Raw genomic sequence first — 20,000 nt, forward strand, 5'->3', positions numbered from 1 at the left:
GTGCGGCAAAGGCTTCATGCAGGAAGTGGACCTGAAGAGACACATGCTGATCCACACCGGAGAGAAACCGTACAGTTGCTGGGTGTGCGGGAAGAGCTTCCAGGCCAAGCGGTCGCTCAACGGACACCTCAAAGTCCACGCGGCTGAAGGGGGGGAGTCGGGCCCGGAGCCGGACCAGAACTCAGACGGTCTCTACTCAGGATTCATCCAGCTGTAGAGCTTCAGAGGACAGACTGCTGACCCTGCATGTTATGGACAAAAACTGTAACCAACAAGGTTCAACTTTTCAATTAGACAACTTTACTGTCTCAGTAAGTAGTCAGTACAGTAATGAGTGGTACTCAGTACCACTCATTACTGTACTGTGTAGTAGGGCTGGGCGGTATACCGGTTTTAATTTCCCGTATGATATGAATTTTTCATATAACGTCATACCGGTGCACAGTCGAAACAACTTCTGTCGCTCTTCAACAGGCAGCAAAATATATTGTTCGCTGCTGTGAGCGCTAATTCTTCTTCTTCTAGTTTTACGGCGGTTGGCATCCATCTTATTGGTGCATTACCGCCACCTTCTGCTCCGGAGTGTAGATCAGACTATAGACTGAGCGCGCTACGGTGGGAGCTAGTTGTCTTAGCTGTATTGAGAGGGAACCCTAGTCATGGTTATAACTTTATAACAACAATTAATAACACACAACTAATGCTCTTTAACAGAGTAAAACACCACGACACAAGTTTGTGACACATAAACAATTTGTAACACTAATAATTGTACATTTATAAAATTACACCGCCGAACTGCATGCTGGGTAAAGCTCGCTAACAACAGTCTGCTAACAGCTGGGAGAGGCTCTGTCGCGCCAGTAACGTTACATTAAAGAACAGAAAAGAGCGTTGCAGGATGAACAAAGACTGAACAACAAAAGGTATTTAGGTCAGACACATATGCAACACTGATTACCGTAATATGTGTGGTATTTGTTATAAATGTACGTTGGTACATAGAGGGTGATAAGAATCTGTACAGGGAGGGACTTAGGACCCAGGGGAATGTAGGTGAAGGAAACAGGAAGTGACAGAACAAAAGACACGCCACACAAACAGCTGTTCACCGCTCGCTGGCCGGTTGGCCGACCGGTTCTTTTCGGCGTTAATTAATTAATGCTTTAACGCGAAAAAAAAAATACCATGATATACCGTGAAACCACCAGAATCTTACAAAATACCGTGATATGCATTTTTGGTCATACCGCCCAGCCCAACTGTGTGGTACTTAGTTCCGTACTGTGTCCGTAGAACTGACTATTAAAACCTGCCTGAAAGTAAATGTCAGAAACATTCAGTCTCTTTAAGTCTGATATCAATAACAACATAAATCAATAGAGCTAGATTTCAGAACTTTAATTAAAATACTTTTATACACAAACATTGTTCACGTGTTTATGACGTACTGTATGTCTGCCGCTGAGGTCGCCACACCCTCCGTTAATCCTTCTTTGAACACGAAGTTTGTTTTTAATGTTGAGTCTCCAGACTTCTCTTGGTCTCTCTCTCTCTTTAATTTTTTGCAACCAGAAGTGAGTGAAGAGGGCGGAGCTAAGTACAACCAAACGCTGAATAATACATTTTTATGCTACTGTGATGTCCATTTCAATAAATGAAACCTGATTTAAATATTGTAGCAGATCATGGATGACATGTGATCCTTGAGGTGAGACTCCTCCCCCTTTGATGATGTCTTTACTATTCACACAGTTCAAACTACGAGAGAGCTGAAGAAACATGTATTGTTCTGTAAATATCAGTAGTAGGTGTTTGTATAAATGTCAGTTTGTAAAGCTTCATATCACAAATTAGCCTCGGAGACCTTTACAATCTGTACAACATAAAGCATCAGAAGAGGGATCCTCTGTCAGGATGAAGTGTGATAGATGTCATGTGTACAGAATGAACAACATGACAGAGGTACAACACATTCAATGCATACGACATACATTTTTCATATAATGAGAGTAGTAATGGCAGTATAAATGTTACTAATAATAGTAGCAGTGGGTGTCAGGCAGGACCAGGACAGGAGACAGGACTACGGTCCAGGTAGAACCAGGATCCATGGAAATCTGCAGGGAGAGAAAATGCAGAGAATCAGAGGAAGAAGTAAAGTTATTAATGGGACATGAATTTATACAGAAGGAGAGAGAGAAGCTCAGTGTATCCTAGGCAGTCCTCTAGCAGTCTAGGTCTATAGCAGCTTATCTAGGGGCTGGACCTAACTATAAACCTGATCCAGTCCTAACTATAAACCTGAGCCAGCCCTAACTATAAACCTGAGCCAGCCCTCACTATAAACCTGATCCAGCCCTAACTATAAACCTGAACCAGCCCTCACTATAAACCTGAACCAGCCCTAACTATAAACCTGAACCAGCCCTAACTATAAACCTGAGCCAGCCCTAACTATAAACCTGAACCAGCCCTCACTATAAACCTGATCCAGCCCTAACTATAAACCTGAGCCAGCCCTAACTATAAACCTGAACCAGCCCTAACTATAAACCTGAACCAGCCCTAACTATAAACCTGAACCAGCCCTAACTATAAACCTGAACCAGCCCTAACTATAAACCTGAACCAGCCCTAACTATAAACCTGAATCAGCCCTAACTATAAACCTGAACCAGCCCTAACTATAAACCTGAATCAGCCCTAACTATAAACCTGAATCAGCCCTAACTATAAACCTGAACCAGCCCTAACTATAAACCTGAATCAGCCCTAACTATAAACCTGAACCAGCCCTAACTATAAACCTGAATCAGCCCTAACTATAAACCTGAACCAGCCCTAACTATAAACCTGAATCAGCCCTAACTATAAACCTGAACCAGCCCTAACTATAAACCTGATCCAGCCCTAACTATAAACCTGATCCAGCCCTAACTATAAACCTGAACCAATGAACTATAAGAGTTATCAAAAAGGAAAGTCTTAAGCCTACTCTTAGATGTGGTGAGTGTGTCTGCCCCCTGGACTGAAACTGGAAGCTGGTTCCACAGAAGAGGAGCTTGATAACTGAAGTTTCTGGTTCCTGTTCTACTTTTTAAGACTCTAGGAACCACAAGTAACCCTGAATTCAGGGAGCGCAGCTCTCTCATAGGATAATATGGTTATATAAGCTATTTAAAATATGATGGTGTCTGACCAATCAGGGCTTTGTAGGTGAGGAGAAGGATTTTAAATTATATTCCCGATTTTACAGGGAGCCAGTGCAGAGAAGCTCATACAGGAGTAATATGATCTCTTCTCTTAGTTCTTGTTAGTACACGAGCTGCAGCATTCTGAATCAGCTGGAGATTTAAGAGACTCATTAGAGCAGCCTGAAAATAAGGAATCACAGTAATCTAGTCTAGAGGTAACAAATGCATGAACTCGCTTTGAGACGGGAAGTGCCTGATTTATTAAATGTTACTTGGTGAAAAAAGTCAGTCCTTGACTATCAGTAGTAGTATCAGGAGTATCTGTAGTATAGTATCAGTATCAGTGGTAGTATCAGTAGTATTAAAATTATGTATCTGTAGTAGTATATGTAGTATCAGTAGTATTTGTAGTATCAGTAGTAGTACCAGTAGTATCTGTATTATCAGATGTACTATATGTAGTATTGGTAGCATTTCGAGGGCCAAAGCGCAAAACCTATGCAGAATTTTCTGATTGCCAGATTTCACTTTGGATGATGAGAACAAGGAAGGCTGTTCATATTCAGTCTGTCTTAAAATAATCCCGCCCTTTGTTGAAACTTAATTTAGAGCATCATTTTGTAGAACCTCTTCCAATTTGCACCAAGTGCAAAAGATCCTCTCTGCAAAATGATCCAGGCATTTTTCAGATTTTGCTCAACAGCCATCAATATGTAGTATATTTAGTATCAGTAGTGTCTGAAGTATCTGTAGTAGTATCAGTAGTGATGATGATCTTCATGGCTCTTCGTGTTAGCCGGTGATCTGGGCTTTCAGCTGCACACTGAGATGCCAAACCGCAGGACGCTCTCAACGATGGCGCGGTAAGAGGAGCAAGACTTTCTGGTTGACACCAAAGACCCTCAGCCTGCGGAGGAAGTGTAGCTGCTGTTGGACCCTACTGCAGACATTTTCTACCTGAACACTCCATGTCAGTTTATTGTCAATATGTATGCCCGGGTACCTGTAGGAGTCAACCTGTGCAATGTTCTGCTCATGGATAACCACTGGTGAGTGGTCTCCAATGTATTTGGGGTCAAATACCATCTCCTCTGTTTTCCTGACGTTGAGGATGAGGAAGTGTTTGTCGCACCACTGGACAAAGTTCTGAATCTCATGTCTGTACACAGCTGTATCCGATGTGTCAGACATGAGACCCAGGATGGCTGTATCATCACAACACTTGATCATGCAATTGTTAGCAGTGCTGCATGTACATTCATTAGTGTACAGGGTGAACAGGACTGGTGAACTGACGCACCCTGTAGGAAATTTGGGTTTAGAACTGTGTTTTAAGAAATTATAATAGAAGTGTTTAATGATTCATAATTAAGAAATCATAATTAGAAGTGTTTTGGAATACATAATTAGAAGATTCATAATTGTAGAAGTGTTTTAGAATTTGTAGTTAGAAGTGATTTGTAGTTAGAAGTGATTTGTAGTTAGAAGTGTATCTTAGTAGAATTTGTAGCAACTTTATATCTATGCTTGTGAAGTTTTTGCCAAAAGTTGCAAATCCTTATCTTTATATATAATGTTTATCATAGAAGTGTTAAGCCATAAAAGACAGTCATTGAATGTATTAAACTGTAAAGAATAGTATGTTGGGAGTAAGGGACAGATAGATTTCTAGACAGGCAATTACAGGTCATACCCGTGCGAGGGTCCTGCGAGGAGGAGGAGCCAGCTGGATTTAGCCAATAGGAATTACGGACATTATGGGATGTTTTTTGAACTATGTAAGGCGGGAGAGAAAGAACTTCCGGCCTCTTGCTCCTGTTCCACTGTGTGGGTGGTAACGTTTTTCGGGGTGAGCAGGTCATATTCTGTGTAACTGTAAATAATGTACTTCACTATGCAATTGTTTTAGCATCAGAGGTATTAAATGCTTTGTTTATAATTGAAACCGGCTGTCTTTGTGTAAGAGGCTGGATCACATGCGGTGTCCCCACAGTCTAGAGGTTCCTTGAACCTAACAACCCCTGGGGGGCGCCGGTGTTGATGGTCAAGGGTTCAGACAAGGTCCTGTTCACCCTGACCTGCTGGGTACAGTTGGTGAGGAATGAGTGGTACCACTTAATAGTGAAGGGGTTGACATTCATCAACTGCAGTGTATTCAGGAGAACATGAGGCTGTAGGGTGTTAAAGGCTGAACTGAAATCTACAAACAACAGTCTAGCATGGGCCCTCGGATTCTCCAGGTGTTTAGACAGGTGCACTATACTGTTGGTTGCATCATCAGTACCTCTCTGCTGTGTGTATGCAGACTGGTAGGGATCTAGCTGTGGGCCGACATCCAGCCGTAGTTTGCTGACCATGAGCTTCTCCATACACGTCATTACAACAGAGGTTAGAGCAATAGGTCTAAAATCATTATTCTCCTGTGGACAGGGCTTCTTAGGGACCGGTGTGATGATTGCCTTTTTCCATTGTGTTGGTACAGTGTGAGAATCTAGACCTCTGTCAATTCATCTGCACATGTTTTTAATAGAAAAGCAGAGATACCATCCGGACCTGTGGCCTTGTTGACATTGATCTGCTTAAGGACCTTGTTGACGGATTCATGGTCAATCTCTAGCCTGTCAACATCATCAACAGCAATACTATCAAGCACCATGTCAACATCATCAACAGCAATACCATCCAGCACCATGTCAACATCATCAGCAGCAATACTATCAAGCACCATGTCAACATCATCAGCAGCAATACCATCAAGCACCATGTCAACATCATCAACAGCAATACTATCAAGCACCATGTCAACATCATCAGCAGCAATACTATCAAGCACCATGTCAACATCAACAGCAATACTATCAAGCACCATGTCAACATCATCAACAGCAATACGATCAAGCACCATGTCAACATCATCAACAGCAATACGATCAAGCACCATGTCAACATAATCAACAGCAATACCATCAAGCACCATGTCAACATCAACAGCAATACTATCAAGCACCACGTCAACATCATCAGCAGCAATACCATCAAGCACCATGTCAACATCATCAACAGCAATACTATCAAGCACCATGTCAACATCATCAACAGCAATACTATCAAGCACCATGTCAACATCAACAGCAATATCAAGCACCATGTCAACATCATCAACAGCAATATCAAGCACCATGTCAACATCATCAACAGCAATATCAAGCACCATGTCAACATCATCAACAGCAATATCAAGCACCATGTCAACATCATCAACAGCAATATCAAGCACCATGTCAACATCATCAGCAGCAATACTATCAAGCACCATGTCAACATCAACAGCAATACTATCAAGCACCATGTCAACATCATCAACAGCAATACCATCCAGCACCATGTCAACATCATCAGCAGCAATACTATCAAGCACCATGTCAACATCATCAGCAGCAATACCATCAAGCACCATGTCAACATCATCAACAGCAATACTATCAAGCACCATGTCAACATCATCAGCAGCAATACTATCAAGCACCATGTCAACATCAACAGCAATACTATCAAGCACCATGTCAACATCATCAGCAGCAATACCATCAAGCACCATGTCAACATCAGCAGCAGCAATACCATCAAGCACCATGTCAACATCATCAACAGCAATACTATCAAGCACCACGTCAACATCATCATCAGCAATACCATCAAGCACCATGTCAACATCATCAACAGCAATACTATCAAGCACCATCTCAACAGCAATACCATCAAGCACCATGTCAACATCAACAGCAATACTATCAAGCACCATGTCAACATCATCAACAGCAATACTATCAAGCACCATGTCAACATCATCAGCAGCAATACCATCAAGCACCATGTCAACATCAGCAGCAGCAATACCATCAAGCACCATGTCAACATCATCAGCAGCAATACCATCAAGCACCATGTCAACATCATCAACAGCAATACTATCAAGCACCATGTCAACATCATCAACAGCAATACTATCAAGCACCATGTCAACATCATCAACAGCAATACTATCAAGCACCATGTCAACATCATCAGCAGCAATACTATCAAGCACCATGTCAACATCATCAACAGCAATACTATCAAGCACCATGTCAACATCATCAACAGCAATACTATCAAGCACCATGTCAACATCATCAGCAGCAATACCATCAAGCACCATGTCAACATCATCAACAGCAATACTATCAAGCGCCATGTCACATTCAGCAGAGAAGTCATAATTGTCAAACCGCTTGTAAAAAACATTCAGTTACATTCAGATATCTATCTTTAGAAACAAAATGAATCATGAGACCAACGTCGGGGACTGTGGTGGAACACAGACTGCAAGCAAGCAGGTTTGGTGAATCAGTGGTCCTAGCTTACAAGTTAAATCATTGTTTAATCACGTTAATGCGCAATTGCAAACAAGTGCTCTCAAAGCCGCGGTGTTTAGATTCCCAGTGATGCTCAGGATGCTATATGCTATAGCTAGCGAGCGACTACATGAGTAGAATTCCACTCTACGATGACTGATTTCATGATGGAAGCAGAAATGGAAGCACCTGCTACTCCCGCAACAAACGACGGTGGTGACGAAGACCAACACCCGTGGATCGCTAGCGAGTTAGTGAGCTGAGGAAGTGTTGACAGTTGTGAGATTTTGTTGATTAATAATCATTGCAGCACTAGTTGGCTAACGTTAGCTAACTTAACGTTAGTTAGCCACCACACCATAGGATTGACAGGAGCCGCGAGAGCGCAGCATTAGGGTTAGTATTAGGGTTAGCATTAGTGTTAGCATTAGGGTTAGTATTAGGGTTAGCATTAGGGAAATCCTTCCCAGCTGTGCGCAAGCTGTCTGTGAAGCTGAACACACCTCTACCTGCCTCAGCGGCCTGTGAAAGGCTGTTTAGCATCGCAGGACTAGTCTTCAGCCCAAGAAGAGCAAGACTGAATTCTCGCAATTTTGAAAACCAACTTCTTTTGAAGATGAACAGGACATTTTTCAGTTTCAAGTAATGACTGGGTTGTTACTGTAGGAAATTTGGGGTTTAGAAGTGTGTTTTAAGAAATTATAATAGAAGTGTTTAATGATTCATAATTAGAAGATTCATAATTAGAAGTGTTTTAGAATTTGTAGTTAGAAGTGTATCTTAGTAGAATTGTAGCACCTTAATATTTGCTTGTGAAACTTGTGAAGGTTTTTGCCAAAAGTTGCAAATCCTAATCTTTATATAGAATGTTTACCAAAGAAGTGTTAAGCCATAAAAGACAGTCATTGAATGTATTAAACTGTGAAGAATAGCCAAGGGAAAGTTAGACTTCTAGACAGACATTTGCAGGTTGTGCCCGCGCGAGGGTTTTCGGAAGCCTGACGCCAGGAGGAGGCAACCGAAATTAGCCAATAGGAATTAAGATGGCCAAAAGGGAGGGGATTTCAAACTGTAAGAGGAAGTGCTGGAAAGGTATTCACTCTCTTCCTACTCGGCTCTCAGCGTGGAAACATCTGTGTTTTCAGGCTGAGTCGCGAGTGAATAGCTTTTCCGCGCGGATCATATTATTATATATTTTGTTAGTAGTGTACTTCATTCTGTAATTGTATTAGCTTCAGTAGGATTAAATACTTTTAATTGTAAACCAGTTTATGGTAGATTTATTAAGAAGCAACTCTACTGTAAAATAACAGTGGAGCGTGCTCTCCGGCCTTCTCTCGGTGGGGGAGATTCAACCCTCCACATTACTTTCGGTGCTGCTTTAGTGTTGATCATGTTTTGATATTTGAGTCATTTTGTGGATGATCAGATGGAGTTATGATGGTAGCAGTTGCCCAATTGCAGATTCAGCTTGAGCAAAACCTTTGCCTGTTGTGTTCAAATCAGGCCCATAGGAGTTCACAAGGCAGGCGTCCTTTCTCACAACACTGACCTGATGCATCAAGTGGATATTTTCTGCTGAACACAATATTATGCATTTACCCTCTACATCCTCTAGTCGGAATGAGCATACTTATAAACGCACTGTTACAACTCCTTCATAGTGTCATATTGCTTTTCGGAGAATTATGATGATAAGTTCATAGTAGATGCAAAAGTATACTTATGTACAATATATTATGTTGAACATTGTTGCTCCTGGATGGATCACAGCCAACACAAGTATGTTCAACACAGCTCCATGTCCTTGGTCATGGTGGCCACTGCACTTAAAAGAATAAACTTCATAATTCTGACCCTTTGCTTTTTTATTAACAGCATTTACTTGTACTTTTACTTTTAATACTTAAGTACATTTAATATCAGACAATTACTTTTGATACTTAAGAACAGTAAATATCAGATACTTTAAGACTTTTACTCAAGTAGTATTCTAATAGGTGACTTTTACTTTTACTGGAGTCATTTTCAAGTAAGGTATCTTTACTTTTACTCAAGTATGGCTTTTGGGTACTTTATACACCACTGTGTAGTACTGTACCAGTAGTATATGTAGTATTTGTAGTGTTAGTAGTAGTATGAGTAGTATCAGTAGTATATGTAGTATGAGTAGTATCAGTAGCATATGTAGTATATGTAATTGATGTAGTATCAGTAGTATTATCAGTAGTATCAGTAATATCAGTAGTATCAGTAGTATATGTAGTATATGTAGTATATGTAGTAGTATCTGTAGTATCAGTAGTATCTCTTTTATCTATGTGCCCTCCAGTCCAGCAGAGGGCAGACTTCTGTCTCTATGAACTCGGTGACCCGGATCACCTCCGTGTTGTTTTCTTCCCTTCTGGCCGGAGGACGGAGCTCTTTACCGGGATGTCTCTGACAGAACACCCGCCGCGGTTCGGGCTCCGGTCCCTGACAGTGTCGGTGTCGGAGCAGCTGACCCGGGTCGGGGAGGAGGTCTTGAGGAGGCTGGAGAAGCGGAGCTCCGGTGGCTCCGGTGGTCGCCTCCTCCGCCTCCTCCGGCTGCTGCTCACCGAGCGGCTTGCGGCGGCGGGGGAACGGATCGTGGAGCTGCTGGACCGGGAGGTGGAGGAGTACCGGAGGCAGCTGGAGCGGCAGAACCGGCTGCTGGAGGCGGTGCTGAGTCCGATGGTCCGATTGAACCGGACCGGTGAGTTTAAAACAGACAACGATCAGATGTATTGATTGGTGTGACGTCACAGCTCCATTGATATTAGTAATAAACAAAAGAACCTTCTGGTGTGGGAGAAATAAATGTAAGAAGAACTAACTCATCAAAAACATAATTCAAATGAAGTCCTTTCAAAATAAAATCTATCCAGTGAATTATGTAACGTCCAGATATTAAATATCAATAACTCACTGACATTTAAACTGATCATGTTTTAATACTTCTAATGTTCAATACTTATTAAAAGGAGCAAATATAACTTTTAGATCTCTGATCAGGTTATTCTTTGCTGCTGATACTAATTATTGATCATAATGATCCGTGTTGATGTTCGATCAGCTGGTCTAAAGGACCCAAAAATCATTTAAACGCTCTGAAGTCAGTAAACCATCAAAATACTAAATGTTGTACTTTTACTTTGTTAAAATAATTTATAGCGTTTTATTCATAGTTTTATTGATTCAAATGAATATCTCCATTATTATTCTGAATGATGTATAATCATCTCTAATATCTATTTTATATTTTCAGAGACGGAACACAAAAAGAGAAAAACAAAAACATAGAATAATAAATATTAATAAAAATGGGAAAAGGGGATCTGGATGCTCTGTCTCTGATAAATCCTGAGAAAATATTCAACCAGAACACGTGAGTGGTCCACGTCCACATTTCCTCCAACATGGTGGAACAATAGACAGATATTTGTTTGTAATTTTAATTAGTAATTAATATAGGACGACGTGAGTCAGAGTCCTCTAGATCAGAGGTCCTCAACCTTTTTTGCGCCATGGACCGGTTTCATGTAAGACAATATTTTCACGGACCGGCCTTCAAGGTGTGGCGGAAAAACACGACGAAATAAAATGATACGATCGGCATGAAAGCAAATATGAAATGCATAAATAATACAACTCACAATAACTCTGAATCAGTGGAGCCCTGAGCTTGTTTCTTTGCAACGAGACGGTCCATCTGGGGGTAACGGGAGACAAAGACACCCGAAGTCTGTTCCTGATGTCCAGTCTACTCCGTTTAGTTTTGATTGCCGTCACTGCAGAACATCCCGCTTCACAAAGAGGATGTATGAAATGGAAGCAGGGTTTCAGTGCTTTAGTGGTGATCTCAGGATATTCAGCCTTGATTTTAATCCAAACACCAGCAGAGTTGTTGTCTCAAACATACTTTTAAGGCCACCGTCATTTACAATCTCCAGCAGCTGATCTTCCTCTGTCACCACATATTCTGCAGAGCGGGTTTGGCGCGTCAGAATCACTCCTGATATTTAATCAGACTCCTGATATTGTCTGTTAAATGAAGCTTTCTTTCCTCTTTGCAAAGAAGCTCTCCAAAAGTTATTTACTCATTTTCGCTAGTTTGTGGGCTTAATTTTTGAGGTAACGTATCAAGTGACCGAGACGAGCGTCTTGACATGTCAAGAGGCACAGGCGGATGACATTGCTAGAGAATCCGGTCATTTTTCAAAATAAAACTTCTTTCAGACTCTGATAATCAATAAAACGGAAATAATATAATATTTATTCTTTCTGTGCGGCCCGGTACCAAATGATCCACGGCCCGGTACCCACTGCTCTAAATAATTAACACATTACATCATCTGTAAAAAAAAAAACGTTAACCCTTTAAGGTCTTCATTCTGCTATAACATTATAAATAAAGTGGGTGAAAGACAGCATCCTGGTAGACGTTCTAATGCTATAGTATATATATAATAATATATTATTATATATATACATATATACTGTAGGGGCCCTCTCTAGTGGTGAATAAATACCTACTAACTGGTGTTCCATCTGTACTAGAAGTGTCCAACATTCAGCACATAAAGTGCTCATATTCAAAGGAGTCATAAGTCTTTCTCAATATGTTGGCTGGGTTTGCATATTTTCTTTACATTCTATTTACGTTAGCTACGTTAGCTACATCACCTGCCGTTGATTCTGCGTCGTCTTCTTGACTACTGACCTCGGCAACACCCTAGTTTTCTTGTGTTTTGTTTATTTTCTTGTCAGACTTCCACCTCCTTTGCGATTTTCCTCCTCTCAAACTCAACTTGATCTTATTTTAGTGCAGATTTATGTTAATATGAGGTCACCACTACACGTCCATCTTGTGTACAACATCTATTTTATATTAACGTGAAAACATCTCCTTCAAAGTACTGGATTTATTCAAGTTTATCACCAAAACTACATTTTACAGATGACATGTGAACACATCATGATAACGTTATAATGTACCTTCAGCCAGTACTCATTTTCACTGAACAGAGCCTGAAGGCATCATAATGTAACTGAAGTGAACCTCCGTTAGTTAGCCGTTAGCGGTACTGCTGACGTTGCTAGCTCTCCTCTGATTGGTTGTTTACAATTGTTAGGGTTAGATGTTTTCAGGGGAGACCCAGACCGCTGGACTTTCCAGTCGCACCAAAAATGAACTGGATCCGGTTAACAATCAAAAAGTATTTAATAAACAAGAGAAGCTAGAACAGTTGCAAACTGAATTACTCTATCGATATCAATATGTCCCCAGGGCAGAGTTCTCACAAGGCCCACTAAATAGCCCAGCCCAGCTGGTAAACTACCCAGAGTGGTAACGGCGCGAACTCTGGCAAAAACCCTCTGGAACTAAGCCTATATTTAAAAGTCTCTGTCCGAAAGTTTAAATGTCCAGTATCAGCCTCTGTGATTGGCCGAAATTCAATAGCCCCTCCTGGCTTGGGGCAGTTATCATCTCAGTGTTTGGTTGAAGTCGTCCGGACTCCTCCTCAGGTCCTGGTGGTCAGTTGTCCATCCCTCTGTTCTCTGCTGCACCTCTGTAAAGTCTCACTCAAAATGATCTCTTTCTGACCCTCAAAACTATTCATACAGTGTTTTAATACCTTTAGTGACTATACTTCTATGGTTTAATACATTCAATGAGTAAAATACTGTAACATAATATCCTCTACAAGTAAGAATATTGTAAACATAATACATTCCATAAGTAAATATTTTGTGACTTTTTAACCTATTTTGACATTATTATTATTGTTGTGACACTTCTACTCACCACTAGGGGTGTTATTTAATCCTACTTATAATATTTCTAATACTTAAATCCTTAACAAATCCCCCCTAACACACTATTCATAGTGTGTTCATAAAACCCCGGAAGAACACAGTCCCTTTTCCGAACCAGCGTGCATGGAAGTTTCCAACCGCAACAACCTTATCTTACATACTGGCCCGAGGGCATCCTTCCCTAACTAAACAGTCGCTAACAACAGTTCAAGTACATATTCATCATCTACACCTAACCGATTGCCCTATGCTTGCCTCACTAAACAGTATCAATCAACCTCTGTATAAGTACACGAATGCAAGGGATGCAGCAGCATCCAGAGAGGACCAGGTGGCGGGGCTGCAGATCGTGGAGGAGGACATGCGTCGAGTTCTGGATCCATCCTGTGAAATGAGGGATAGAGAAGAATTCTGAGAAGCTTTGTCTGCTCCTTTTTCACTTGACAAAAATAATATTTCCTAATACAATGCACCTCTAAATCCCAAATTGACCCTATAAAACAAAAATCCCCAAAACAATCTCTCAGAGTCAATTTTCCAAATTGTCAGTATCTCACCGGATGTTTTCAGAAGTCCATCTGGACTCAATCAGGTCCTTCAGGATCCCAGCGAAGATGATCAGGAGCTGCTCTGTTTGGAATGAAAATACAACATGCAGATCCAAACATCCTGCAACTCTTCTAGAATCATATTTAATGCTATTCTGTTCTACCAGGTCATTAAACTAGTCTTATCTACCTGCTCGTGAAGTCCTGCTATGGCGTCACGAGTGAAGTTTACAAAATGTTGCTGGTTATAACATATGTAATTGATCCAATTGACATTTTTATTGATTGACACCCTTCAGGAAAAAACAGATTCTAAATCTGCAGCTATTTGATTTCTGGCTTTAAATTCACCCCCCTTTGGTACCCCTATGTCATCTATGTATCGTGGCTATAAAATGAATCTTCCATGGTCCAGTCCACCTTGTTGGTCAGTACCACTTACACCTTTGGACCACATCCACAGCCAACTACCTGGTGAGACAATAGGAGACTGCTTTCTCCTGTCTGCGGATGCCTCTGTGTTCTCCACCTGTGAAAACAAAACTTAACTCATGTTAGTTAGCACCCTATTCTATCTTATTGGTCAACACCGCATCTGTTGCTGTGGGGGTTTCATGAGGGGAGGTGGTCCTGGATACTGCTGATGTTGTGGTGGGAATGGCGCTCATTGTGGTGGTGCATTGGACTGTCTTCCTCTTCTTTTATGTGGGCAGCCTTTTGCCCAATGACCTTCTTTTCCACATATGTAGCAATTCCATTCATCTACATGTCTTCCACACCCCCCTTGCTGAAGTCCTCTTCCTCTGCCGTATCCACGTCCTCTGCCTCTGGACTGTGGAGGGGGCTGGTCGTACACCACTGTAGGGGCCAGGAATGCTGGATATTGAGGCTTTGAGGCCTCGGTTACTGCCATCTGTTTCTTGCTTATTTCTCTGTCGGCCTCCACTATTTGAATCTTCAGCAGCCGCTGTATCAGTTTTTTCAGATCTTCCTCTCTGCTTGTCTCATCAGTTAGGTGTCTTTGATTGTGATGGTTGAGATATTCTCTCCACATGGCATCTTCCATGTTGCTCAACCCTACTACTCCTTCCAGCGCTGTTTGTACTGGTAGGGGCAGGCCTTTCTGTACAGTATGTCTCCATACAACAGTAGTAGCTTCATGGCTGTCATGTCTTCCTCCTGTGGCCTCATGCCACTCTACTTCCGCTCTTTTTAAATACTGATACATTTCTTCTTCTGGTTTTATTTTCAAACCAGTGAGGGAGTTCATGTTTGGTTTCGTGGGCCAGATGCTTCGCATCGATGCCCAAAAGACTCCTCTGAAGTTGTTGAATGGGGTCTGGTCCGTTCTGGCGGACGTTCCCGTTCTTGCTTCCAGGGCGTTCAATTGAATTGTTCCCTCTGCTCGGATTATCATAGCCCGTATGTCCCCCAATGCCAATTTATCCGCTGCCGTGAGCTTTTCAAAGAGACGGATCCAAGGGCTTGCTCCTCCTCTCAGCGGTGGCAGTGCCTTCTCCAGTGTGTCCATGTCTCGGTGTCCCCATGGCACAAACTCAGTTTGTCCATTGGATTTCACCAGCAGGGGGTACTGTTGGGCTCTGGGCAATGGTGGCATCTCACCTCTTACAGGACAAAACCTGTCGGCATAGCGTTCTGGTTCCTTCCTTTTCCTGGTGTAGCATCTGAGAGGTGGACATCTTCCAGATGCACCCTTCATCTCTTCATCATCGTCGCATGGGGATGTTCTACGTCTCCAGGGTTTAATGGTCAAGACTCCCATTGCCTCAAACTTCTCACTCTCATCCTTTTTCTTCTTCTTTATCTTTTCTTCTTCTTCACTTCTTCTTTGTTCTGTCTGCAGTTGCAGATTCTTTCTGGCATCTTCCAGTTGTATTAATTCTTCTTCCTTTTTCTGTCTGTACCTTTCATACTCTCTTTCTTCCTGCTCCACTATATTCAACACGTCCGATAATGTCATTGTTTGTTTGTAGACACCATTCTTGTGCCTTGTGGTCTCTCTTACTTTGTACAAGATTGCTTGGATTGAGGGTTTTTCCAAGGAGGGATTGGTTGTTCTTTGCTTCTTCTTCTCATTCGATGGGAGAAGTTCAGACCGCCCGTGTGCTTCTGTTGACAATGGCGGATAAACCGGTGTGTGGACAGGTTTGTCAGGTTCGGGAGTGGTGGCGGTCCTGTGGGGCTTGAAGTCTGTCACCCCTACTTTCAGGACCTCAGGCAGTCCCACAGCAGATGCAGGGGTGGTCGGGTCTGCGGCCTTCCAGTAGGTGAGCAGCCGTTCGGTGTCTGCGCACCTCTTGTCTTCTTTGTCGAGGGCTCTTTTCCTACCGTATCTGCTCATGCGACTGGCTCCTTCGTAATCAGCAGTGGCGTCGTTGCTAGCCTTCGCAGCCTCTCTCAACACCTTGCATCTGTTTTCAGCTGTGGGGGCCGTCACTGTTGGAAACCACCCGTTCTTTTGCCATCTCTCCAGATATTTCTTCATCTTTCTCCACTCCTTTCTCTGGCTCTTCCAAGCATTTCCTGAGTGCTTAGTGTGACCATCATGCAGCCTGGGAGAGTTCACTGACCTCTCAACTATCTCTATCATATGGATCTCTATTCTGGCTGTAGCTTTGACGTGTGAAAAATGTAAGCAGTGGAATTTTACAATTTTGAGCAAAAATTAATCAATAGCAAATATCTAAAAAATTTGATTTTTTTTCTTTTTTAAAAAATGTTGAATTAAAAATTGAAATCTAAACTAAGATCCTAAATTAAAATTTAATTAAATATTGACCATTGAAGTCAAAATATTGAATCAATACTGGAAGTTAAAATATTGGATTAAAACTAAACTTAACAACTGGAGTTGAAATGTTAAATTGAAACCTAAATCAACATGAAAGAAACACAATTAAAACTATCAATGAAAGTTAAAATACTGAATCAAAACTAAAATTACCAATCAAAGAAGTACAATTAAAATGATCAACTGTAGTTTAAAATGCTAAATTAAAACTAAGATTAACAATCGAAATAAAAATGCAAGTCAAAAGCAAGGAATATTACAAGTTCATCCCCAAAACTCAATTTATCTATCAATCTACTGGGTGACAGAGTATTTTGTAGTTCTAAGACAATTTCACCTCTAGGTTTTCTGGGTAATGGAGTTTTCTGTAATTATCAAGCAATTACTCCTCCAACCGATAGGTGGTAAAGTTGTCTCTTCTTCTTCTATGGTGTTTTTTTTCAAAAATCCGCGCGAAAACAGACAAAGGACTAATGCTATTAGCGGCTATCGCTACAGGCTGAGCTAACCGGCAAAAACACGTCTTCAGCAAACAGACAAAACACCGTAGTTTTAACTCGTATAACATGCCGCATTCACACACTTTATTTCTGCTAGACCGGGCCTTGGCCTTCCACCAACGTACCGGTTATTTTTTATAATCTCCTCTTATCTAGATATCTAAGGTAAGCACCGAAGCTGTCAGCAGCCTCAAGCTAACCATTTCATTCACGCCGCACTTCGCCACAACAATCTTTCACAACGCTATTTTCAGCACTGCAACAATCATGTATCACGAAGTACAACTGTTAGTACACTGTACTATGTTCCCCTTCTTTCTTGTCTACCCACGCCAGATTATTTCCCCGTGAACTCAAGTCAAAACCAGCGCTTTGTTACAGCCAGCCTCCTTCCAGCGGAGCTAACGAAAGCGTGACCCCGTTCTTTTCGGCTCTTTAAACTCGTATTAAATGTACTCCCTCCCGTATATTTGAGCCTTTAGTTGCCTAGACCCAAGACGCAAATGCAAGACCCCAAGAGACCTCGCTTCGCGATCTCAGTCCGCTTGTAGCTCACTCAAGGCTCTGTTATCTCGCCTGAACTGCACAATTCAGAGCTAGCACTCACTCAAATATCACCATGCAGAGCTACCACTGACTCACCAAACCACCTCGTTTAGATTACCAAATTAAACATCACATACCAGTATTCGTAATTCAGCCTGCAAATGTGCCTCATAGAGTAGACCAGCTACTTTAAAGTTTTCAGTCAATACACATTACCAGTTTGCTGCGGTCTCCCCCTCGTCTTCAGGCTTTCAGAGGCACGCAGACCCTCGACACATTCCCTAAGTTTTCCTATACTAACTATACAGATTTTATTAAAAAGGTTCTGTTTACCTGTTTGTCTGTGGGCCCAGAATGTGTCGAGTGTCAACAACCTCTTCCAGTCCGTGTTCGAGGTCCAGCAATTATCACGTCGGCGGATCACCAATTTGTTAGGGTTAGATGTTTTCAGGGGAGACCCAGACCGCTGGACTTTCCAGTCGCACCAAAAATGAACTGGATCCGGTTAACAATCAAAAAGTATTTAATAAACAAGAGAAGCTAGAACAGTTGCAAACTGAATTACTCTATCGATATCAATATGTCCCCAGGGCAGAGTTCTCACAAGGCCCACTAAATAGCCCAGCCCAGCTGGTAAACTACCCAGAGTGGTAACGGCGCGAACTCTGGCAAAAACCCTCTGGAACTAAGCCTATATTTAAAAGTCTCTGTCCGAAAGTTTAAATGTCCAGTATCAGCCTCTGTGATTGGCCGAAATTCAATAGCCCCTCCTGGCTTGGGGCAGTTATCATCTCAGTGTTTGGTTGAAGTCGTCCGGACTCCTCCTCAGGTCCTGGTGGTCAGTTGTCCATCCCTCTGTTCTCTGCTGCACCTCTGTAAAGTCTCACTCAAAATGATCTCTTTCTGACCCTCAAAACTATTCATACAGTGTTTTAATACCTTTAGTGACTATACTTCTATGGTTTAATACATTCAATGAGTAAAATACTGCAACATAATATCCTCTACAAGTAAGAATATTGTAAACATAATACATTCCATAAGTAAATATTTTGTGACTTTTTAACCTATTTTGACATTATTATTATTGTTGTGACACTTCTACTCACCACTAGGGGTGTTATTTAATCCTACTTATAATATTTCTAATACTGAAATCCTTAACACAATGAAACATGATCAGAGATCAGAGACTAGAAACACACGTTCTACTGAGTATTGGAGAACGATCGTCAGTAAAACTTTATTTACACTGTGATGGTTAACGTTAAACTGTGGGGGGGGGGGGCAGTACGGATCCACTATGGTCCATTACTTCACTACAAATCACATAAAAAGGTCACAGTTTGACTCAAATCTGCAGCTCTGAATTAACTTATGTCTTTTTTTCTTCCAGACTCCATCAGGACGACCGAAAACCAACGAACCCACCCCCATACGGCCCCGCCTTCTGAGGTCGACCCCTCCCACCCCCACACGGCCCCGCCCTGCTCCGACTCCTCAGACGTCTCTGCGGCCGACAGCGGCGACGACTCGTCCGGCCTCCAAGAAACTCTCGCGACAGACGGAGGACGACGGAGGCGGACGGCGGCTCACTGCTGTCGGATCTGCGGTAAAGCCTTCCGTCACAAAGGGAATCTTGTGAAACATGCGGAAACACACTCGGACGGCCCGGAGTGTGGAGTCTGTGGAGACCACGTTGAGTCCTCGGACGGTTTGTTGGACCACCTTAGATCTCACAGAGAACCCGGCGGATCGTGTGAAATCTGTGGGAAGATATTTCAGAACGTGGAGACGCACCTGAGGAGTCACACGGGGGTCAAACCGTTCGGCTGCGACATCTGCGGCAAGAGCTTCCCCCGACCCGGAGCGCTGAGGAGACACAAGAAGATCCACGGCAGGAGGATGCATGATGTCTGTCCCCTCTGTGGACTGACCTTCACCCAGAACCAGCTGCTCCAGGACCACCTGAAGACCCATGAAGAGGACGACGGAGACCGCAGCGAGGAGGTAGACAAAGAGGACGATCGGTCTGAGACGCCGAAACCAAAGAGAGACAGAAGATTTGTTTCCTCTTGGCTCTGCTGCAGAGTCTGCAGCGACTCCTTCCACAGCCAAGGGTTCTTGAGGAAACACGCCGAGACTCACTGCAGAGACGCTCGGAG

At 42.3% G+C, this 20,000-nt stretch overlaps 2 protein-coding genes and 1 long non-coding RNA gene across 3 annotated transcripts in view; 2 read left to right on the top strand and 1 right to left on the bottom strand.

Moving 5' to 3' along the window:
* Positions 1–1,674, top strand: part of LOC142931587 (uncharacterized) — a 6,454-nt gene extending 4,780 nt beyond the window's left edge. Inside the window, exon 2 of the mRNA XM_076075582.1 lies at positions 1–1,674. This exon is cut by the window's left edge and continues 1,261 nt beyond it. Within this exon, the coding sequence (XP_075931697.1) occupies positions 1–217 (217 nt within the window). The 3' untranslated portion in view covers positions 218–1,674.
* Positions 1,387–11,750, bottom strand: LOC142931611 (uncharacterized). The gene is made up of 2 exons (XR_012947390.1): positions 11,266–11,750; positions 1,387–2,120 (listed from the first exon to the last, which is right to left on the bottom strand). It is a non-coding gene; the product is annotated as an uncharacterized LOC142931611 (long non-coding RNA).
* LOC142931568 (uncharacterized) overlaps positions 9,985–20,000 on the top strand; it is an 11,435-nt gene continuing 1,419 nt past the window's right edge. Inside the window, exons 1-2 of the mRNA XM_076075529.1 lie at positions 9,985–10,325; positions 19,232–20,000. The exon at positions 19,232–20,000 is cut by the window's right edge and continues 1,419 nt beyond it. Of these exons, the coding sequence (XP_075931644.1) occupies positions 10,025–10,325; positions 19,232–20,000 (1,070 nt within the window). The 5' untranslated portion in view covers positions 9,985–10,024. The remainder of the gene's footprint in view (positions 10,326–19,231) is intronic.

The sequence above is a fragment of the Anarhichas minor genome, unplaced genomic scaffold, assembly GCF_050575085.1.
Source record: "Anarhichas minor isolate MPS153535 unplaced genomic scaffold, ASM5057508v1 ptg000053l, whole genome shotgun sequence".
NCBI lineage: Eukaryota > Metazoa > Chordata > Actinopteri > Perciformes > Anarhichadidae > Anarhichas > Anarhichas minor.